This window comes from Anopheles stephensi, chromosome 3, assembly GCF_013141755.1.
Source record: "Anopheles stephensi strain Indian chromosome 3, UCI_ANSTEP_V1.0, whole genome shotgun sequence".
Classification (NCBI taxonomy): Eukaryota; Metazoa; Arthropoda; class Insecta; order Diptera; family Culicidae; genus Anopheles; species Anopheles stephensi.
Window position 1 is genome coordinate 24,383,324 of NC_050203.1, and position 24,532 is coordinate 24,407,855.

At 43.2% G+C, this 24,532-nt stretch overlaps 1 protein-coding gene across 13 annotated transcripts in view; it reads right to left on the reverse strand.

Annotated features, from left to right (window-relative positions):
- Positions 1-24,532, reverse strand: part of LOC118511365 (kazrin-like) — a 73,104-nt gene that overhangs the window by 17,858 nt on the left and 30,714 nt on the right. For 9 of the 13 annotated variants that reach the window (XM_036054330.1, XM_036054336.1, XM_036054334.1 and 6 more), the window contains 11 exons: positions 22,563-22,727; positions 19,410-19,902; positions 19,096-19,314; positions 18,531-19,019; positions 18,303-18,443; positions 18,147-18,234; positions 17,521-18,078; positions 17,263-17,426; positions 17,020-17,181; positions 16,707-16,851; positions 1,757-1,874 (listed from right to left, as the gene is read on the reverse strand). In XM_036054330.1, coding sequence (XP_035910223.1) covers positions 1,757-1,874; positions 16,707-16,851; positions 17,020-17,181; positions 17,263-17,426; positions 17,521-18,078; positions 18,147-18,234; positions 18,303-18,443; positions 18,531-19,019; positions 19,096-19,314; positions 19,410-19,902; positions 22,563-22,727 — 2,742 coding nt within the window. Of the gene's footprint in view, positions 1-1,756; positions 1,875-13,434; positions 16,052-16,706; positions 16,852-17,019; positions 17,182-17,262; positions 17,427-17,520; positions 18,079-18,146; positions 18,235-18,302; positions 18,444-18,530; positions 19,020-19,095; positions 19,315-19,409; positions 19,903-22,562; positions 22,728-24,532 lie in introns of those variants that run through there. The other 4 variants (XM_036054335.1, XM_036054333.1, XM_036054341.1 and 1 more) reach the window with 4 other exon arrangements.

A 24,532-nucleotide genomic window follows, 5' to 3' on the forward strand; every position in this document is an offset into this window, starting at 1 on the left:
ATTATCGAGACCGGATGGTGTTAAGCGTATTTGATAATCCTTTCTGATGGGATTATTTGACACAATTTTGCAATAAATTTTGTAAGGAATCGGTTACGGTGTGAGTGTTTCAATGCTTTAAGATGCACCGAGTGGTGTATAAAAATGGTACTTAAGTGACATTGAGCTGTGAAAATTATGGTTGGTGATTGTTTATGCTACACTTTTATGCTGGCTCCAGAAGAGTTAGAGACGATTTTAAACAGTACATTATATGTAAAAAATTTAAAAACTATTCTTTTGTTCAGGTAAAATAAAATAAATCATTAGTACGTCACCACATGTGTATAAAAAATTGTTTTGATAACAAAATTAAAAAAGATATACAATTGTTGGTCAAGTTGATTAAAACACAGATGAAATGAAAAACAAAACAAGCGAAGAAAAAATCAAAAGGGCCTCAAAAGAAGAAAAAAAAAGTTCATCCCAAAAAATACTGATAAGTTCATAGAATGTTTTAACAGTTTATTGTCTATGTCTGCAGGCATTCAAAAATCGAGCATAAAAATAGTTATTATACTGAGTGAAATTTTCTTTAGCAAAACATTGTTTATCAGGACTTTAGACTTATGGGATTTTGGTATTTCAAGTCAACTAGAGTTTATTAGGAGTAATAATTTAATATATTTTAGCAAATTCATTTAAAAAGTTTTTCTAATGGGTCCTGTTTTTTATGGATCCATTGCTGATTGATCAATTTGTTGATTTTTGTATAAAAACATGTTATAAATTATCTATTTTTTATTCAACAAGAACGGCTGGGCCTTGGTAGCAATCTTACAAATTATAAAAATATTACTCTTATCCACTCATTTCTCGACTTTGTTGCATTAATTTATTTATATTTTTAGTGTTGCGGCTTGACGCCGTATTGTCAACTTTGTTGCATTAACTACGAAAAACTCTTTTGTTCAAGTCTATACACAGCTTTGTCACTCACTGTACAAAGTGTCAAAATATTTAAAAAATAAATCACACCCATTTCTTTATGCCTAAAAAAAATTGGGGTAAATCTCAACAAATTTCCATCAAAGCTGGCATAACGCAATCAACAGTGAATGCACAACAATGTGCACAATTTGCATCACAATTCAAAACATTTCTGCACTTCATTAAACAACGAACCTGACACTTGAACAGTAGGAAAAGTCTAGTTTGTCACACCTGAGCGAGTGGAACAATTGGATTGTTCGCGGTGTGTTCGCTCAATTACGTCCAATACCGAAACGGTTCAATGGTTGTATGTGTGCCAAAGGCGACATACAATCACACACGTTTTGCAACAAGGGGAAATTTGCAACATGCATGATTCATTTATGCATGATTTACTTTACTATACTGAGGGCAGCTTTAAAGCTTTTGTACGGGAGTTCTAGTCAAAGCTGGTCGTTGGGTCCAAAGGTTGCATTGGGTCGATTTGTTCGATGGGGAATACATACAAGCTATCAATTAGATACACAAAGCGTCGGAAACCAGGAAAATCGAATCATTGAACGACGCTTTTAACATGTTCTGTGAACAATTAGGTATCATTTAATATGTTCTCCGCTATCCTAAGGGAATTAATATGTAATATTTTTCAAAAAATGATCAATAGTATGATAAAATACTTAAATGACTTTTTCAAAACGCATGCAATTATAAAAAAGCAAATGAGAGGATGCTGTGAAGGTGTAGGCTTAAGCGGATTATAATAAATAAATAAATAAATACTTACGCGCAAACTGCCCGTATTACGGCGATCACAGCCCGTGGTGGGCCCCATCATGCTGATTCCGCTCGCGATGGGTATTACCGCACCACCGCCCGTCCGTATGCCCTGGCCCATCGTCGTTCTGGTTGTGGTGTTGGTGGTGTTTGTAGTATGTGTAACGTTCCATTGCCCGATTCGCGTGTGCATAAGTGTTATTGTGGTGTTGTTGTGTTGATGCAGGTTGTTGATGTTGTTGATGGCGGGATGTCGTTGTTTGTCGATCGGATGCCACAAAGAAACGCCCCATTTGGGTTGAGTGTGTGCGTATTGTCCGTTGTTTCGTGTTGTTTTGCGTGTGTTTGTTGTTGCATCGTGTGGCCCATTGCGAAAGCGAAACGAGTTTGAGTTAAGAGTAGGTTTTTGTTGTTGTTGTAATTGTTGTTGTTGTGGATGTAATTAGTTTAGGTGTGATCCATACACACACACAAACACCATCGTAACGATGGGTATTGGAGTATGCGGTTCGATAGACAACAAGTGCAAGGACACACATAAGAAACACGACCAAAGGCGAACCACAAATTGGGAAGAACGCGTGTGTGCGTGTGTCGCGGTGTGTAGTTTGAGACAGAGCAAACGAGAGCACGGGAAAAGAGAGTGAGAGAGAAAGAGAGAGAAAAAGAGAGAAAGAAGAAAAAAGAGAAAGTTGAAAAAGAAAAGAAAAAGCAGATATATGGAAGAAACCATTACACATCGATCGAAAAAACATATTCCGTTTTTGGGGCGGTTAACAGTGGGTTCGAAAAAACAGCGGGACAAAAATGAATGAGCAGCGCAGAGCAATTAAAAGTCGAAACAAAGGAATGGAAAACTTGTTTGCCATTTGTTTTTCTACCATTGGGTATGTACAGCAGGAGGAACAATAAATAAATCGGATAAACTGTGGACGTACATAGACAGCAGGGCTAAACATTCCGAAAACAGTATATACGATTTGCGAAACATGAAAGCGATAAGATGTGTTAGTAAGTTGAGTTTAAAATGGAGTTTTAAGGGCAACGGACAGAGAGGTTTCATAGGTGTTATTACTTGAGTTAGATAATGTTGAATAGAAGTGGTTACATCCACCTGACACTGGAGACGGCTTGTGGCTAGTAAGAAAGACGCCTAAAAGTATGCAATGTAGGATAATTTCTTTACAAATTCGTACAGTGTAATTTTCGCGAGTGTGTAATTTTCAGAAATATAAGCAGGTACATAAAATCCCTTCAGAATTAATACTCCTTTTGCTTTTCCATAAATTATTTTTCTGTACAGCTAGCCTTCCTGAAGCATTAATAAATATTGGTAGGGTAAACCAACAGTTATTCAAATGTAAGACATCTGAATATGTTTACATTGGTGCTATTGCACTGAGATCCAATATTATTAAATTATACGAACAGTAAACAAGCACACGATGGCTTTACAACCCTATCCAGCATACAATCGATCGAGCATGAACAAACAACATAAACATTATCCCTTGAGAATGCCAAAAAAAAGACAAACAAAGAACGCAGCAGCTGGAAGAAGAAGAAAGGAATGCACTTATTTACATTCCTTGCCAGCAAATAGTCGAAGGAAAAAAAACAGATTTCAATAGAAAGCTTAAACATGGAAACATAAACCAGCTATGCATATGGTGAAAGAATGCAAGAATGGAGAAGGTAATATATGTACGGTAACAAGCGCACGAGCCATTCGACATAATGGAAGTAAAAGAATGTGACGAAAGTAATGCATCCGATGGGATGAAAGTATTGAGCTGCCTTGGCTTTGGTGATATTTAATCTCCTAGCGTATGGATTAAAGTGCAGCCGATACGAGCTGCACGGCTTCTGGCGGGGCCGTGCATTTGTTGAATGATGTTCGATTGAGTTCGATCTGGTATGTTGTGACTGCAGACTTTTAATCCTTCTCCAGCTTTTGCGGAGAATGGTATGATGATCTTAACGGTTGAGGAAAGACGTAAGTAAGTTCTGCGGAATGCAATTTTGCTATTGATACTTAATGCGATGAATGTTCTTTGAGAGAAAAATTCTTTAGAAAATAAATTTGAAGCTAGAAATTGAAAAGATGTTGTTTTTGGTTAATATTCTTTTCGTCTTTCGAACTAATCCACTTTTTACCGTGAATTATTTTTTTGTCCGAAATTAATTTATAATATCCGACATCAAACGCAATTTGTGGACGTTTAGTTACTATCCAATAAATAACTTCCACGCTTCAAACGAGTGGACGCACACCGCTCAAAGCCGGACCACTTCGTTATGCTCGATAAACGAGTACACTTTAGGAAGAATTCATAAAATCTCCCCGTTTGACTGAAATCCGGGGAACGAAACCGGGACGCGATATGATCGTGCTGGATGCTTTCATATTTGCGCTGCTCCCTCGAACCGGACAAACTCCATTTTTCCATTCGAATCTTTTGGACCATGGTTGATTTTTCTTTTGATCCGCTTCAAAAGGGGGTTCACCGTTGCGTTCCTACGTATCAGATGAATGGTCCGAATGGCAAACATTGCACCGTAAGCGTACCGGCAGTGCTGCAGCCCGATCATGTACGGTCACGTTCGATGCCCGTAGGTGGAAAAAGGTGCTCAAAGGTTTCCGATCGTTGGAAACGGCCAATAAACTGCATCCGAAAGCGTCTGCATTTGGATAGGAAAACAACATTTCTTGTGAACCTGCCCGGAGTGGTCACTCGAGCCAGCTTGCAACGATGCACTTAGATGGTTTAGTAACAACCAAAATAAATGATTTGTTGAGTAGTCACACATAAAACACTCAACGAATCATACGTATTGCGCCCGTACACGTGCATTAGTTTAGTGTGCATACGGTTGGTGTCCATTATTAGATTAGAGTGTCACGGTTCGCTTAAAGTATTTACGCTCTTTCCGGTTCGATAGTGTTTTATGCACATCGCTGCACAATATGGTTCAATAGGTTTGTTTTTAGAGCATAAACACTATTCATATAACGAAGCGCGTTTGATGCCATTTAATTTTCAATAGAACTGGTAAAAATGCACATACTTCTATAAAGCACAATTTAGAGCACCTAACGAAACGCCATGGCATGTTCGGGCATGTATAAAGCGACACACTTCTCAGTAATGCAGGTTATAATCAACCTTTTCCTTTGAACCACAAGGAATAAAGCTATTCAACATAACTTGTTTGAACAGTTATGTTCGCCATGCTCCATTCTCGGTAATAATTTATTTCCTGATAACTTTTATTATCAAATTGCATTTCCGTTCTTGACACTCTCAGCACGCATCAGCCACGAACACGCTCGGTTGTCGCTGTGGAATCGCAAAAACCGTTCTCGCCCGCTTTGTACGCTTCGTCTAGGACTTTAAACGATAACGCACAACGTGCTCGTTTATTATCTGTCACTATAAATTATGCACGAAGCCGTAGCCAGGCCAGACTGGTGCCTCGATACTTGGAGTACCAGCCAAAGGTCAGACCAGTATTTGAGCTTCTCACGAACACAGGTGACACACGGTTGTCGGTTGTCTGCACGCGCGTTATGTCCCGCGAGGTTCAATCGAAGGTGAGTAGCAGTGGCAGCGGTGGCGGTAGTAAAAAAGAATTTCCTCACTTTTATTGCTTTCAAGACACGAACCTGAGCTGAGAATTTGAACACATGAGCGAATGGGGGGTTTTTTTTCTTTACATTTTCCTTCGCACGACGAGAATACTTTTTGTTGCAGCTTTTCTTCGTCCAAGGACTGTTTTTTGCGCTAAAAAACGGGGTCTGTTTGGTCCATCAGTGCGCAAGTAAAAACTTTTTCCAGCAAAAGGATGTTAGCGTAGGTTAGCGTGGATTATGATTTACTGGCGATGGGGATAGCCTGTACACGACCCTCACGAAATCAGCCAGCTCCGATTAAAGCTAGGTTACGAGGACGCTCTTAAAAACGAAACCGAATGCCTGAGGGTGCCTAAAGGACGAAGCAAAACAAAAAACCCCGGGCTGCACACACAGCGTCTCTCAATCCTTTCTTGGGAGTAGCGAAAGAAATAAGATGGTGGTAACTTATGCAAGCAAAAGAGCGAAGGTGAGCGAAAAGTTTCGGCGAAAGGATGCGACCCTGTGGGCTACGATTTATGACCTTATACGACCCGTGGGTGCGTCTCACTCACTGTCTTAGCGCTGGGGTCTTTTTTGTGTTGGGTGTCGGTGATGGAAAAGACAGTCCATTTGCTTTGGCTGCTGAAACTGTGTTGCTTGGCGAAGCATTTGAACCGTTTTTTGGAAACTCGGTACTTGTGCGGTAGGTTCGGAGGATATAACTCAAGCAGCCACATTCGTCACTCGAGCACGCCAAATGTCTAGCGAAAGGGAAACGTTACGAAATTTGCAGCCCAGTACACTCACCCACACACACACATATAAGAAGCGTCCAAAATTCCATTACAGATCGCTATCGTTCTCGCGAGGACCATTCCCGGGCAAGGCTTGGACTCTCAAAAACTGTTAACGCAAAAGCTCCAGCCCAAAGTTCATTTTGCGGTGCTGTGCTGGGACATTTTTCGCCGAGCAACATTTAAATTCCAAAACGCCATCGCCAGTAGATGGAAAAGAAAATGGAGCATCGTTTTCACGGCAAGTTTCTTGCTGTGAGCGTTAGGGTGACGACTAACGAGACGTCTTAAGGATGGTGCTGGGATAGTCGGTGGTAGCCGGTAATTTGTTGACGAGCGCGTAAAAGCGCAAGCGAATGATAATAAAACTTCATCCATCCAATTTGGCCCGGGCGCCAGTTTGCAGTGACAGAAACCCCATAAACTCTAAGACACTGTGTGTATATTTCTTGTCGGATTGTTTTCCTTTTGGTTGGTGAGCTAAGAGGGATTTTAAAAGCGTTTTATTTTTGCATTTCATTTTCTCTTCAGATGTTGCAAGTGTTGCGATTCGTTTGCTTAAAGAAATACCTTCTTGATGTAAAAAACCAATGAGAACAAGTTTTTGTGCTTGAGGAGTAGAAGCCATTAAACAAAACACCTTTTTCCGTGGGCGTCTCCATCCGGCGGTGTGACATGCGATAAACGACCCCCAGGAAACCCGACTGCGATAGTAAATCGTCACACCGGATCATCGCTCTTTACGGTTGCAATATAACTTTAACTCGATTCATTGCGCGTGTGTGTGTGTGTGTGTGTGCTTAAGCCGAGGATTCTGCTGTCAAGTCCTGCCAAGAAACATGACGCCCATGGCCATAGTTAACATTAAACATTAAACAACCGCTTGCTTGACCTAGGCAAACCTGTTGTGGGCATGAGCTGTGTGGGCTGGTTGGATTGTTGATCGTTGAACTTTGTCCCGCGTTGTGGGAACAGGTGGGAGACAAGAATCAACAAGACCTTTTCCCGTTTGGTGCGACCTTTTGACGCTTTTCCAAGGGCATCTTCACCGTCCCCGATGACACTCGTGTGGGCAATGCAATTAATTTATCCAATCAAAAGTTTTGCAAAATCGTTTCAAATCGTTTCCGAAACGCTCGGGCAGCATATGTCTGAGCGTGTGGCCGCTTAAGGGAAAGTTTTGGCAAAGTATAATTTTCATCTCTTATTAGTTTATCGAAATCGGATGATGACACCTGATGGGAAAAGCTTTCACCTCGGTGATGAACAGTGTCGATTTGTGTGAGTGTAAGAGGAGTTACAGTTCAAATCTGTAACCACAGAACACTTTTAAGTGAGGAGTAAGAGGAATAGCGCTGCTGGAAGCACGCGTTTTGCTATTATTAATAACATAATAAAAAACACACAAAACATCGCATCCATTACATTTAACGGTGCTCCGGTGCTGTCGGATCGTAGCCATTCCAGAAAATGTAATTATCTCATTTATTTGCCATTCTTAACCAACATTAGCCCACTCATACTCTCGCTTGTTATATCGCTGCACAATGCTTATTTGGTGGGAGCAAACTCAGGAAACAGATTTTGTGTTAGCATGGATGCAGAATGTTTAACTGAAACTATCAGTCATTTATGTAGAAAATTCATGTGGAAAATTCACCCTCTCTCGTTCACTCAATTTTTTTATTTTAATTTACGAAGGCTTTTTAAAATGTTTTTTTTTTTTATAAAAACATGTATTTTTGAAATGTTCATTGTAATGTTCAGTAATAAGAAATATCTAGGAACAGTTTTAGCATAGTTGTAGCATTTCTTTTCAAAGAGATAAGTTAATTTGAATATTATTGATTTATTTGATGGTACTAGTTTGAAAAGGGAATATTATTATAACCATCGTAATAATCACTCTACAAAACTTATCAAAAGCATTGAGTCCTCATAATGAAGTATAAATAAAAATAATTAATAAAACTTATTTAGGCTATTTGTTTTAATGAAATATGTAGTCTGCAAAAATTCAAAGCTTTCATATTTACTTTGACGCTTTTGCACTTTGCAAATGATAATTTCTTAAAAGCATTTTGCGCCATATTTTGTACAACAAATAAAGATTATGAAACACTGGGCGTCTCCATCGTAATGTTTACTATTTTAGAATGGTCTAGCGAGAAGTTCGATCGTTTTTTAAGCAAACTAGTCGTTTTATTTTGTTATATCAAACAACATATTCATATGCTACGATTAAGCTAGTAAAAGTTTTCACCAAATAAAATTTTCATTTATCATTATTTTCTTCATCTCAAATAGTCGATGACCCATTACAAGAAAACACGAAAATGATGCGCCCAAGAAACATTCATAAGTTTTTTCTCTTACAGCTTCGCAAAACATTCGTTTTACTATTTGATACAAAAAATTAGAAAACAGTTCATCCAACTTTTTCGTTCACATTGCCCATCGTGCGTAGCTGCAGAAAGACAAAAACTATAAAGCCTTCTACTCCTGGGAGTTTATCGAAGATTATGGAACCTTGTCTCCTAAAAGCGTTGGACGAAAACTGTGCCTAAAATCACAAGAAGTGGTGCTTCTACATCAGCAACAATGTTCCGGGAGAGATAAAACCGCTTTACGCAACGTACCACGGTGATGGGCTCACAAAGCGAGGAAAGAAAAGCTCGAAATGGATTCTGTTTCCAACCGTTGTTGTTGTTGTTGCTGCTGTTGTGGCTATCCAAAGTCTATTTTTGGCACCACTGAAACTACCATAGCTTTTCATTGCTCCAACGTACGTCATTAGCACGCTTTGGGAGCGAGACTACTTGAGTGCTTTTTCGCGTGAAGATCGAGAGTTGCTTCAGCGCTGGGTGGAAAATTGGGGAGGGAAAGTTTTTTTTTCTCCCGGGCTCCCGTTATTTGCTTTCGGTGGGAACGTTTTGCTTTTCCTTCACGGTGCGTGATCGTTGTTGAACCTGGACGATGGATGCCAGAGCATCCGGTCGTGACATGAAACGTGCGGTTTATTATTAAATTTGTTTGCGGAAAATGTTGTGCCTCCAGACTGATATTGAAGTTCCGGCGACTGAGTTGAGGATGGTTAGTAAGACATTTAAAACATAAAACATAGCGCCTGGGCCTCGATGGAAACCCACCAAACCGATCGTTTTGTTCGTTGGTGATAGTTTAATTTAGCACCGAGAGAAAGTTGGACTATGTTCGGTATCATTGAAGATACTTGAACCATTTCCCAATCTAATATTATTGGCCCACGAAAATTTGATTTTATTGCAGGAAAAATACCAAATATTTACACTCCGCAAGCCAAAGCTTGATACAAACAAAATAAATTCAATTAATCATCACGGCCAACTTTAAATGATTATTTAACTTGATTTCCGCTCGCCAGTCCATACGCTGCTGGACATCCGACCTTTGTAGCCTCTTCACATGTGCAGCACACAAACACACACGCGCCCTGGGAGGAAAATTAATGTAATTCGTGTCCATTCACCCGTGGTCGTGTGGTGGCAAGCAGGGAGACGACCATCATGGCAGCTACGGGACGAGCATCGGACGTTGGTGTGCAAATTTCATTAGCTGCTCACTCGAGAAGATTTCAACTAGTCCACGACCGATCGATCATGAATGGATAAACCATCGCCGGCTGATGGGTGGAAAGGGGGTACAAGATGGCCCGCATCCGGATGCTGGACGAAAAAGCAATCGAAAATGGCAATTTTCATGTGCAGTGAACGAATTTAATGAGCTAATAAACGAACTAATCAACTCCGACGGACCATATCCGGTTTGATGGAAGCTCAGGGCGAAGGTTCGTGTGAGGTTGGTGTGAGTGTTGTGAGGTTCGCAGTCAATAACTACGATATGGAAAATATGCACGTCATCCAAAAGGTGAATAGAGGATTCGTACCGTACGAATAGAATGTCGGTAGATGAAGGTGGATGAAGGATACCGTGGGATGCAAGTGTTGGCGCAATTATCGTACGTTTGTCCGTTTTGGTGAAATGAAAAATACCAAACTGTTTGGATCACGTGCCAGAGTGTACCTTAGGGACGGATCGAAAAGTAACCAATGGCACCGAAAGGTGGAATTTATAATTTCTATGAAAGGCATTTTCCGAAAGCTATGGTTTCGTACGTGCATGTAATCATATAGCAATTTAGGGTGCACAATGGTTGATATTATTTTGCGCTCCTCGCACTTTCCAATCCAACCTTCAGACAGGTGCAATTTGCCTCCCGTCGTTTTTATTATGAATGCTAGAACCGTATGAAGGACTGCTGGACAGGTGAGTTTTCATCAATGGGTGGGACGATTTTCCAATCCCCTATCGCACCACTTCACCATGCAGAGAAACCAGTCAGTCAACAAGGACCGGTTGAATAATGCAAAAGAGATGGTGATTTCCATCGCAGACTCGTCAAACAGGATCTTCACGTTGACAGACATGGCCAGTGCACGATTCCTACTGTCGGTTTTATTACACAATTCCAACCAGAAACCGTTTCTGGTGGGTTGGTTGCATATTAGAGTGTGTGGAATTTCAGCAGCTGACATTTCTAGCACCTTTATGCTTGCTTAACGTAGGGTGGAGTTTGAAAATGCTTTCATACTGCTTAAAAAAGAATTTTCTCTTATTTTCTTCAGTAAAAATGGAAAATTTACTATACAGATAAGCTTCCTTTTAAGCATTCTATAAAATAGTTTGTTAAGCAAGAAATACAAAAAAGTATAAAAAAAGGTTGTTGTGTTTCTATGCAGTGAATTATTGTGAGCTTTGATGAAGTACTGGGCGTCTCCAACTTATTTATGAAGTACTGGGCGCCTCCAGTCAGTTTTGTAACATGTGCAACTTTTAATGCTGGATGCTGTTTGCTCTACAAAAAATATAAAATTAATCAATCAAACAAACAATGAGTTGATAGGAGGAATCCTGTAGCATTGCTGATCTGTACCAATCCTAAGAGGTATTTTTTTAATTCTTGGTCGATTATTTTACCCCAAAAGATACTTGTGTTAATCTTACTGTTTATTAAAAAACCCCTTCGATAATCAATCACCTAACCCCGAAATTGTTTATGACAATACCCGACCTGCAACAGCTTGAAATGAACGAGATTGAAAAATATTCGACCACAAACCGATAACCGTTCAATTACGTTAAACTCCGAGATTAATGAAAAATGCACCACATCCACAACCATAGTCGTATCGAAATTAATTTTCCTCCCTTTGAAACCCACCGTTCGATAGCAATCGGTGGCCAAGTGTCAATCATGCATCAAAAATGCAACATGCCTTCCGGGGGCCGGCCACGTGAGAATATGCCACAAAACATTATTGAATGGTTCCACCATACAACCCGGCCAGGATTAATTATTATCCCGCCATCAGTGAACCGACATGAGCATAATTTTTGTGAACTGCTGTTGGTCGTTTGCGTGTTTTTGTTGGTTTCTTTTATTTAATCGTTGTTGCGACCGGTTAACTGTCGGTGCTGCACGAACGTTGTACAATGTTGCCCGGCGCTGTGTGTGATGAAGGCACGTGTACAAAGTAGCATGTTTACGTCCCAAACGGGCGTCTGTTGTATTTTTAATGCTCATCATCAGCACTCCAGAGAGAAAGGGAGCGAAGGGGAAAAGTGAAACGAAAAACATAAGCAGCAGATATCGTTATCGGTTTCACAGAGGTTTTAAGCGCACGCCTACAGGTGTGTACAAATTTCATGTACTTTTCTCGTTATTTCTCATTATCATCGCGCTGCTTCTGAGTTCTTCGAAACTATGTTTGCATTTCACTAGTTTTGCGCCTTTTGCTACTAGTAAAAGTAACTGTAAGTTTCTTTCATTCCATGTCATTCCAGAAGAGCGATGTCAGTATCAGACGCAAGGGACACAACAAAAAACATCTCCCAGAATCTGGCTTCATTTACCGTGAACGCTCATTACCGCAGCGAAATGGGGTCTGTGCGTTGGTGTTAAAATTATAACAAGCTTCCATTACACCATTCAAACGGCACCACTGGCGGGAAAGGATAAAAAAAGGCTTTTCCCCACTATCTGTCACATTGTGGGTACTCAGCGCTGCTTAACAGCTGCCACTCGTACGCCTAACCAGCTAAGACGCTGTACAGCAGTCTCGAGGGAGAAAATCTCTTTATACCACTCTCTCTCCCACACACACACTCCTAGAAGCTTTCCGTACGTAAAGCGCTTGGCCAGGTAAATGGGCAAACCTTTCCCATCAACACCTGCGCATCAAGCACACAAATATTACGTTGGATGACGCCGTGGACTTCCACCATGCACCATCAAGATGAAGAGCTGACGGGCAGCTAAAGCAATTACCAGCTGACAGACGACGACGATGATGGTTAGCTGTGACAGTGCCATCGTGTCGTCATTCATTGCCACACCTTGACAAAATGTTCATCCAGCAGACCGGCAGATCCTGCCCTCTTGTGTGGCGTCGAACGTTGCGGAGGGTTTTGACGCGGAGCCAAAAGACACACACACACAGAAAACAGCATCCATTTTACCGTTTGGGAAGCCCGTTTTGGGGAGCACATTTACGCCGGGAGCAGAAAACTCGAAAAGCCTGCTGGCTTAGACGAGAGTTGTGCCCGGGCAGGTGTTTCGATTCACAACCGTACAACCGTTGCTTCCAAGTGACCCGTAATGCCTTTAGTGGGGTTTTACAGTTCGTTGCTCGATTAATATTAGAAGTGGCATCCGCCGGGTGTCCCTCCCCCCAGCTCTAGTGAGGTAAAGGAAAGCAAACAGGATTCGGTGAGCACCCTTTTGGACGTGGTCATAAAGCACACTACAATGTAAACATTTTTGGAATTTAGTGGAATCGATTTTAAGGAATATTTTTTGAGATAAAACACTTAATTACTAAAAAATGTAATAAAAGTTGATAAATACAAAAAACATATCGCCAATGAGTTGAGTGAAGGGATAAAAGAAGAAGCTCTTGTTAAACTGATTGAACAAAGCACCATAAAAAGCACACATACACCAAGACACAGGCACAGGACATTAAAAGAAAACATATCAGTGCTGCTAAACAGTTAAACGAACGACATCGAAACACCAATTGGAACTGGAACAGCAAATCGAACGAACCTGCCGCACCTGCACAGGGAAGCATCCGTCGAAGGAGGTTACCCGAAGGAAAATTGCTCCGCTCAATCGATTTGAGTGAGGAACGAAAGTGAGAAAGCAAAAAAAAAACTCCAACTCGCGCTGACCAAAAATAACTTTGAAACGAGCGTATCGCACCGTACAGAAAAAGAACTAATACTTTATTATCTCAATCTCATCTTTGTTTGTTTGTCTGTTTTCCTGCTGATACTTTTTGTTTTTTTGTTTTTGCTAGCTGGCCTTTGCACTGCCGAACGTTATTCGCATTTGCTTTCTTCGTCGTCCTTCGTCGTTTTGCATAAATAATTCCATTCTACTTAACAGGTTAGCTTTTAGTTGGGTTTTTGATTTCGTTTTGTTGTGTGTGTGAATGTGTAAGTGACTATCCCGATACGTTTAAAATGAATAAGGGGGTGCACATAATTTAGAGTGGTTGTTGAGAGTTTGGGTTTTTGTAAAAAAAACCATTTTTACAACTGTTTTGATTTCGAACTTTTGATTTGCTCGTTGTGTGTGTTTGAGTTTGACGTCTTAATTGTGTGTGAGTTAAGGGGTTGTGTGTGGGCTAGAATTATAATGGCAGCTTAGACACTTCAAGAAGAATTGGAATCATTTTTATTGCAGATAGATTGGTTTTTAAGAGCTCTTTCACTAGTGAAACATATGCAGAAAGTTTTAATTGATTTTTGCATTAGTTATAAAATATCCTCTTTGTCCTTGCATAAAGAAATACTAAAACCTCCAAATATGTTTTAGATCCTTCACAATTTCAATTTAAATTTTATTGTACCGAGCATTGACTGAGTTTCCACACAATTACCCATCTAAAAATCGTGTAACAGCAACAAACCATACTAACATTATTATCAGAAGAATTATTAGAAGGCTCAGACTCTCATGAAGTTCCATGAAGTCTTCTTGATGCGTTATTGGAATTGAATATGGTAAATACACCTTCTTGGACATTTACTCTATCTAAATTCTGTGTGTACAGGACCTTTTTCGTGTAAAAAGATCAACCTTAAAATGTTTAATGGACCAGGTCGTTCGTTTTAGATTCAAATGACCTGCTACAGAAAAAAGGGTAGCTCAAATCTTTGGCAAAGGTCCTTCCAAAGATTTCTTCACTTTATTTCTAGACATATGATGCTCAAAGTATTGTGAAGCAATTTTCACAATACAATTTATTTAGCAGTTGGAACCTTGTTTGCTGGGGTATAGAACCACTGCAGAAGATCACCAGAGTAGCTACTGGAGTTCTATCATGTAGAAATCTTTTTTGGCATTTGCTAAAGAAGCTTCAGAGTTACGAAAACCAATCCCATCAGAATTAGAAATGAATCTATTCACAAACGACCTGCTATGCTGCCATATAATCTTAACCCCTTTAAACCCTTAGATGTTGGTGTGGTCGTTACCGTGGTCTTTTACTAGCTTAATTCCATCTTCTTGCATCTGTTTCTGTATGAAAAACGATAATCTTATTTAATGGTGCTGGATATCAATTTTGAACAATTTTAATCGGGCAAAAGTTCCATCAACAGCGACATCCGCTGGCAATACTGTTTGTCCTTTTAATAGACTTATTCGACAAAGTATAAGCTTTATGGGCTTTACGGGTTGGTTTTTGGATATTTTTTTGTTTGTTTGTTTAATTTTGTTTATTACATAGAAAACTTACTCGTACTTACACAACGTACGTGTGCGGTTTGGTATGGTTGTGTGTGAGTGGGTGTGTGCTCGTTCGTTCCACTTGAATATTTCATTTCATTTGGCGTTTGTTTTTTTTATTACTTTAAATATTTTTTCTTTTTATTATTTGTATATCGCGTATCGCGCTTTGACTATTTTTCGATTCTGTTCCTTCGCCTCCCGCACTCATATTCACTAGCCTAATTCGGGTCAAAAGCTTGTCGGTTTTTTTTAAAAAGGATTCGCTTGTATTTTTTCTGTTTTATTTTCCCTTTAACCTAAAAACCAACACAAACCGCAAGGAAACGTGCGACTGAATGTGGCTTTAAAACTGCATAGGTTCCATCTGCGTGCGTGCGGCAGACAGACAGATAACCACGATGAGTTGCGAAAAGGGAAAATGGAAAAGAGTGAACAAAAAACGGAAGGAACGCTTACGGTAAGCGCCTTTAAAGCCTTTCCCTGCAACGCCTGGCATACACACACACATACATCATACATCATATGCCTTTTGTTTTAATTTTCATGTGTATTTGCCCAACTAACGCACATAAAGACAGCTATAGACACAGTTTTCCTTTACTCTGAGCGAGACTGCAAAGTTTTCCGAGCTCGGCTCACATACACGGGCGCTCCGTGGGGAGCGTTTGAGATGGAAGCGAACGGCGACACTAATGATTATTATTGTTCTAGCAAGGGGTTCTCGTTCTAAGTTAGCTCTTGCGTTACTCCTGATACAAGCTGGCTAAAGGGCTGACTGTCGTTCTCGCAAAATGGAGACAAAAACGGGGGAAGGAAGATGGAGGCTGGTCGCGATATTTTCACTAACAATGTTGTGCGTCATTGTACTCGGCGCAACAAATTTGTGGCCCGGTGCCAGAGCCTAGTCGGTTCGCTACTCAGTTTTCTAACATGCCCGGGTGTCCGAGTTTGTACCGGTCGGTAGCAGTAATTTATCTAATCGAGCCTTTGTGCAGTGTGGAAGATGCTCGCGAGCTGTCCATGGGATATTCTTCCATTTGGCAGAAGATCACGTACCTGTATGCACGTGGGTACGGGTGATGTAGGGATTAGTTTTTCCGTACATTCCAAACCCAGCCACCCAAGCCACAAGTCCGGAACAAAGGCCCGGATAAGGTGTGAACCGGGTTTTAGAAAATTTAACCAGTATAGACCAGAAAAACGAGGTTCGATAGGATGCGGTTTGGTTGGTTGGTCCACCATAAAAATAATACCACAAGCACCAGGAAAAAAGAGTTTATTTTTAAAGCAAGGAACGAAAAGGTGTGAGTGAGTGAGTATTTAGTGTTAGAATGTGTACGTGTGAGGAGGTTTTTATAAATTTTAGTACGATATAAGGGTGGGAAGAAAATGGGAAAGAGAAGAAGAGAGAAACATTTGAGATAACGACGAAAATTGTTTGGGGTTTCCAAAGAAACTGGCAGCAACGACATCAAAGATGGAAACGATCAGAGTATGAGGACACAGAATGGAAGCGAGAATTTTGTGAGTAATGGTTTCTTTTTTTTTGGGGGGGTGGTGAGCGATGAAAAACGGGATGAACGAAAATGAGAACATGAATGGAAATGTGACTATGAAACGGGTTTTCGTAGGCTCCCGATCTCCTTTGCGAGATCGAGGAGCAAAAGGGGGATACGTGTGCCGGAAGTGTCCGGCATGGGTGAGCGCTTACCTTGCCGGCAGGATGAGAGCCTCAAATTCGGTCGCTAGATGGCGGCGGATGATATTTTTCGACGGCGGTATGCCCAGCGCAGTTGCCATCGTGTCACCGGAGAAGGAAGGCTCCAGCACGACCAGTCCACCGTGAACGCCACTGTCTGTTGGGATGGGAAGCAAAAAAAAAAAGATTGGAAGTGCGTGTGAGGAATGCTGGTCGCTTTAAACCGGAAATGAGATTCTAACATGAGCTGAATGTAGGGAATGCTAACACCTTAAAGGAAATGGATCGTTCGGAACTTTACTATTCGCACCCCGAAGCCACATACCTTTCAAATTGTCCGCATACTCGCCCAAATCAATCGAGCGTGCCCAGCGGATGAAGCGTTGATTGGTCCACACGATCGGATCGGTGTCTACGTTTTCCGACTGTAGGCGCCGCATCGCAATCGCTTGCCGGTCGTACTTCATGATGCGCAGCACATGAATGCCTGGACAATCGGAGGAAAAAGCATCATCTCACCTTGTAAACGCGCCCGGGTTCAGCGAACTACTCATGTCCCCCTACTCACCGTGCACTATGCTCGCCTGGTGGAACTTCCTGGTAACGCCCAGATATTTCTCCAGCTCCTTCTTCGACAGCGTGTCCAGCATGCGAGCGTCCACGAGCGAATGCATGAACGATTCCGCGTACTGTGGCAGTCCAATGTCTGGCAGCCATTCCGAAGCTACCCAGCTGCAGATGCCCCGGGCGGGCGGAAAGAAAGATGGCGTGAAATAGTTTCCGTTCACGGCCGGTATACGACATTGCGCGAACAAGGGCTACTTACGTGTGTCCCAGCTGTCCGATGGTGGGATAGCGTACCAGCTCCGGCCGTCGCTGTTCCTCGATGGCAAGCCGAAGCTTTTTCCTGTGCATTGGGTGTGATGTCCCGAGCCCGGTTTCCAGCTCGGCATCGCTCAGTTCCAGCAGTACCTTACCGCTTTTAACGTTCTCCGCACATCGGCCACTGTACTGGGGCATGCCGAGAGCCACCTCGAGCCAGGCGAGCACTTGCGAAGCTCTCCAGCGTTCCATCGGCATGGAGGAGGCTTCCCGCAGCAGTCGTAGCTTTTCCGCGTACCCTTCCTCGGTCAGTGGGCTCCACTGGAAGTCCGTCGCTTCGGTGTCGATCGGAGCATTCTTGTTGCGGTTGCGGCTACGGGCAAAGACGCGCGATATGCTGCCCCACGTTCCACCGCGACCGGCACGGCCCGTAAGGCCCGTGCTTTGCGCTTTGCCGGTGGCAGACACGGCCCCTGCTGATTGTTGCTGCTGCAGTCTTCGGGCGAACGTTTGGTTTTCATTGTCCACCGGGGAACCCAACTGTTCGACGGATCTGTAAGAGCTGCCGAGGGAAGTGTGTTAGTGTTGCTGATGGAAGGCACTAGACGCTGTGTCTGTTGCTTAAGCTACCTAGAAAGGGCTGCACTATCTACAGACCTCGAGTAGGCTCCGGCGTTCAGTGGCGATAGGGTAGGACTTCGTTCTTTGGGAGTACCGTCTGTTGAGAATTGGATTAGGAACGGTTTGTAGTTACAAAAACACTCAATTTTAGCATTTATTACTTACATTGATACACATTATGATGGCTGGACACTAGTGATACGCTATCGGAATCCACCTGTATGCAAGGTCCATTCTCACACGGTCCATCGCTCAAATTCAGATCACCGGCCGCGCTCTCCCGATCGCTACTCCCTGCAACAAAGTCTAGTTTTGATAAGGAAACAATCGTCTACGACCCTACTCCCGCCCTCCTCTGGTTCCGTTTAAGTCCACAAGTGGAAAGAAACCTACCTCTCACACCCGAATCGGCACTGCACGATCCACGGTCCCCGGGTGTCCCGCTGATGTTGCTATACCCAACACCAGGCGTAGTTGCCGGAGCTGCTGCATTGTGCGCCATCAGTCCCGAGGGTGGTGTTAGTGGTGCGGCCGAAACCAGACTCTCCTGGTCCGACATACAGCCCGACAGTTGACGGCGGGCTTCCTGTAGCTGTTCCTGGGTGCGCTGCAGCTGCATGTCACGGGCATTCAGCTGGGCCGCCAGTGCAATTGATCGTTCGGCTTCGTCCCGGGCGTGCTTTAGCAGGGACCATCTTTCTCGCTCCCGTTCCGTGTTTTGTTTGGCAGAGTTGGACTCGGACTCACGTATTCGCTGCTCGTAGTTGCGGATAAAGTTGCGAAGCTCCTGTTCCTTCTCCTGCAGCGAGGAGCAGAGCTGCTTTACCTGGGACAGTAGATCGTTTTTATCGGCGCGCAGCTTTTTGCGTTCGAGCTTTAAACCTGTCGACATAAACGTAAGATGATCGGTGTACTTAGAATTCTCTGGTAGAGTTGTTACACCCGAGAAAAACCTTACTCTGAATCAGTTCCTTCGATATTCGCAGTTCGTTCTCCAGCTTCTCCATCCGGTTGCTGCTATCGTCGGCCGAGTGCACGTCGAAGCTGTTGCTTTGCGAAAGCAGATCAATTCCACCGACCGCACCATCGGGCGAGTTTTCTAGCAATTTTTTCAACCGCGTAATCTCAGCCGACAATCGCTCGTTTTCCAGTCGAATTTTGGTCGTTTGTGGTGATTCTGGTCGATCGAGAACGTGACCCACAAGGAACCGAGTGACACGAACAAAGATTATTAGAACAGATAATTCGAGGCGTTACCGTAAGTTACCGTACCTAGATCGCTAACACCATTCTTGAAGAGATTATCGCCTTCCCCGGGGAGAATTGGACTGCTTTGCTTTTGCTGCTGACCGTGGTTGGCTTTGTCCTGCGAGCTACCACCGCTACCGGAGGACAAAGCATTTGGGCCACCAGGTTCAGCAGCTGTTCCGTTCGATGTCGCTGCCATCGCGTCGCCCGAGGAAGACGATGAGCTGGACAGTGGTTGGTTCGATTGTCGTTGTCCGCTGGGCGTGATGTTGGAATTGTTACCGCTAGTGCTGGTGCCGGGTTCGGGAGCCACTGACGGCTGGTGGTCGGTTCCGGTTCCGGGCGTGCTTCCGAACGAAGTGGCCGGTGCGGATGTGGGTGTTCCACGTTCGGGCACTTCGAACGGTTTGGTCGGTTTGGCATTGTCCAGTGATAGGATCGGTCGGAATGGACGGCCACCATTGCTGGTCGTGCTCGGTGCTCCGGTTTTATCGGCTGTGTCCAGTGAGCGTGTTTTCTGAGAAGCGGTAGAAGTATAGCATGTGGGAGAATTTATATAACGGAAAAGAATGCGTTATCTTGATGATATCGCCAGTCCTTGTGGTGGGTTGATGGTTAGCTGATAAAGTGTATTTATTGTAGAATTGTCTGGAATGATTCGATTGGCGCTTTTGCTATAAATAGTCACGTTATTGCTCTAATTTTTAATTGTTTAATGAAAACAATTTCAATAATTCCTAAGTAATCTTGAGTGAGGACGTTTACTAAACTCGCAATCGAATTAATTAATAAAAAAAAACATCTCATTTTATCCTGAACTCCACGGCCACCATTTCGTTTGCGTTTCTGTTGCGGATAAAGAGCAAACACTAACAACCGTCAATTTAAACTATTCACAAGCTCGTGAAGAGAGTGAGGTGCAAATGAGTAAATACGCAACTCAGACGAACAAATTAAAGGATGCTTTTACTGCACGGTGCCGAGAGGTCACAGCCACACAACGATCAACACAGCCAACAGTCATCGTTATCGTCAATCAAATCACAGCGCCACGAGAACGGGCGCGCCAACAAAAGATGGCGAAAACAAGTACGGGAAAACAATTTCCTGCCTTTCAAAGCTTCTTCCCCGTTGGGGTGCAATGCAGCAACATGGGTGCAACGTTGGTCTGCACCACCACCAACGGCACAAATAATAGCTCGTCCGGGTAGGATAGCGACGCTGGCTCTGACAGCAGTTTAATTTATATGTAAATTTTATCAATTGAAGTTAGTTGGCTGTAGATATTGTACTAGCCGCGCTTCGGCACAGGACAAACGGGGCACGCCATTCGCTGGGGCAAACATCTAAAGCACGAAAAGCTCGAAATTCTTCCGTAAGGACACTCGGGTCAAATCTCGGAGAATCGGATAATGAGCGAAGCATCGATTTCGGTTTGCAAACTGTGTTAGCAAGGTGGAAAGCTCCCGGAGGTCCATTTCCGCTGATGACAATTTTCCACCGAGATGAAGCAGCGCACAAACACGGCAATGGCTTTCGCCTTGTCTAGCTTGGCCCTTCGCTATTTCCAGCGCTCCACTGATTGGTCTTGCTTTTCTAGGTTAATGTGTCCGTCGACAGCAGTTCGCGGATTGGATAAATCTCAGTATCACCGCGATGGTGGATGGAGAGGTTCGTTGGCCAATCATTCCCGTTGTGCAGTCCAAAAATGGATCACCGGGATAAGCGAAGCACCGACTGGATGGTCTTTAGGTTTGATGCGAGCGATAAGCGGCGCAACAAATAAACGAACCCAAATTAGCATTAATTGCTCGTTGGCTGTGAATTTCGGAGGCTTCCACGATCGAAGTCCCAGCGAAGTGCCGGCCAACAATGGGCTGTAAATTAAATCGTTTGATGTTATAGGATCATTTCGATCGGTGCCGATCGGTGTAAAAGGTCGTGTTTACTTGGGACGGCTGTTGTTTGGTGGACCGTCGTTGATGTATCCACCAGCGCCGGTAATGGGCCTGGATTTGCGGATGAATTGGTGTGGAAAATCCATCTGATTGGAGCGTATTTTGGTGCGTTAATTCACATTAAGGGATGTAAATTTAAAGGGAGTCGTATTTTGAACAGGGAAATCTGTAACAGTTTTAAGTTGCAAACGCTATCCTGGATGTAAGCAACATTTTTCCTACAGAATATCAACAACAGAGCACATGTTACAAATTATTCGGAAGTCCCTTAGCCACTTTGATAAAGGCTTGTTCAAAAACTCCAATCAGGATCTTATTCCACCACTTAATCTCCGGAAGCGTTCATTAATAGTGATTTAACAATGATTGCCACCGTCGTTGAAACCCAGTGAAACGAATCGAAATGCAGACATTTAATCGAAATCGTTGGATCTTTGGCTCCATTTCAAGCCTCTCAACGGGAATAGCCTTCTCTCGCTAATGAATGTAATTGCATTTTTTGCCCCGCGTAGTAAATCATCCCTAAGGCTTTTGGGGGGGAAAACTCGCTTTTTCAAAGCGCAAAGGTATTGAATCACAGCTCCTCGTTCAAAACCGTAGCGTAACTACAGTCGGCTAGTTAATGCTAGCACCCGTCAGCAATTCCGAAATAGAGGCAGAAACATCGACAAACGATTTATTCCGACATGTTTCCAGGCGGAGTCATTCATGTGCGTGTCTGGTTCTAGACAGTAAGGATAGGGCCCGCAGGGTATCAGCCAGACGATGCACGCAGCATCCGGGACAACAACGACAATGATGAAGTTGTTCGTGACGGATGATGGTGGATGTGATGGTAATGTCTTTAGCCTCTCGTTCGCTTTCTCTCTCTCTTTCTCTCTCTCAGACTGAGGGTTGATCGACATCGAGATTGTGTGGAATTAATGGTTCTATTCCGCAACGAATCATGCACGGCGGAAGGATTCCGAGAAAGAGGACATTGATATGATTACGAGATTGTGAGATGGAGAGAAAATGCTGGAAATTGTCCTTCGACCCTAAGGTGATGGTTGTTCGTTGCTTTGATTTAAAGTTGATGAAAGTTTGATTTAATTCTAACCTCAGATCCGCGGGTGTTTGTGGAACTCATAACAAACAATCAAGTAGGGAATATCTAGAGGACAACTTTAACCTTACTTTAGCTTGGCGTATGGAGAAAACCCCTGTTAGGTGTACTTACCGATTCAGCGAGCTGCTTGAGCGATGCGTTGATTTTGTCCGGATTGCGTGGTGGCGGCTCGGGCGGTTCCGATGCGGCGGCCATTGTGACGGTGCCGGCCGTGCCGTTCAACTGCATTCCAACCAGGCGCAGCAAAGAGTTCACTGTGTCATCGTTGATAGCAGTCTGGAAGAGAGTCGCGAAAAGGCATCAGTGCCAGAGAACCGCTCAGGTAAGATCAGTATGCTATAAAGGAACGTTCATGGAATCGTTAGCCGTGCAGCAAACAAGAACGGTAGTGGCCACAGAACGACACAACGGCGACGCACCGAGTAACAGTACGTAGGATCTAATCGAAAGCAACATTCCCAAGCTCACCTAGAGAGTTGTATATTCAACGAGAGAGATACAGCTATAGAGAGATAGATAGACAAAGAGTGTGTGTTGTTGTTCGTATCGAGTTGGGGGCGAATTGGGTTTGGAGATTCCGTGTCTGGGTAAACAAAATTCCAACAACCAAAAGTAAAAGTAAAATCACAAACTGTGTGATGTTTTGTGAGGTCAATGCTGGAGTTATGTGGAGTGATTTTAAGATACTATTGTTTTGTTTTGAAGCATTTCTTTATTAAGTTTCTCATAAGATATGTTTTTAAGCTAAGAAACAATTGAAAACGGATTCTGAAATTCATCCTTAAATCTTTACAAGACTTTGACCCTCAGCTCAGCAGAATTCAGTTTGGGACCTCACCAACAGAACAGAATTGCTCTAGGCTGTAATGAGATTCATCATGTGTCATGAGTAAAAAAGTTCGAATTAGTCTCTTTGTGTCCCATTTTGCTCTAATTAAAGTAATTTTCATATCACACCGTGGTTCCATGCTCCGTGTCTTATTCCAAGTCACCGTATTATTAAACACATGCGCTTCACTGCAGACATGTCACATACTTTCAGCCATTTCATGATAAAACTTCGGCAAAGTTTACCATTACGGTACGGTGGTCCTGTCTGTACCACTTTACTGTACTTGCTCGTTCCTAGTACCGCACAGGGAACATTTTCCTGGGCAAAACTGACAGCCGGGTACAGACGGGAAAATTGGTCTAACCATTGAGCAGAGCTACAACTGTTGCTCGGCTGGGTCGATTTTTCCGTCGGGCTGGCAATGCAATAGGCTTCCCAATCGGAATCGCGATCGGGAGGACGATTGCGTTCTGGAGCTAGTAACCAACGCGCACAGACATGGGCAGCTAAAGTTTTTCCCCTTGCCAAACAATAGCCGACAGGAGATATGATATGAGAAAATCCCCCTTCTGGATGCTGCCAACGTTTTCACTCCCCCGAATCGATTCTAATTAGGACACGGCTCCGAATCCATCACCTGGAGGCGGCAATGAAAAGGAAAAAAGCGATAGGCGCTTCCCATGCAATACGGCTACGCTCGATGTTTTAGCGCTTCTTGAAGGCTTTCGTTGCACTGTGCAAATGCATGAGTTATGGGACTGGCCGACTGGATGGGGCACGAATCCGGGCGCATAAGAAACGGTGTGCAAGGAATTTTTAATAGTTTGCGAGCGTACACCCACTTGCGTTCTGTTTGGAGCTTCCGGCTTTAGAGGTTTTTCTTTTTTCGTTGCTGTGTGCTGTGAGTGGTTCGTCGATGCTTTTTTTTTTGTCGGCACGCTTGCCTCACGCGCGCAGTGAGGGGTGAGTTTTAATTTAAGCAAATTCCAGCCAACTTCGGCCGATGGTATAATTCATTTGCGCGATCAAGTGAAGCGAGCCGACAGCGTTCTGCAATGTTCATATTCGTAGCGCTTCCAGTGTGCTGGGCGGTGCTATTAGCATGGAATGTGTTGCTTTTGAATTTTCCTGCACGAGCTTTGGGGAATTGTGGGCAAAAGCATTGCGCAGATTTTGATTTCGGACAGCCATTGTTATTGCATTTGCACAGCGTTGGAAGCCATAAAACGTGGTTATATTTTCATGCCAA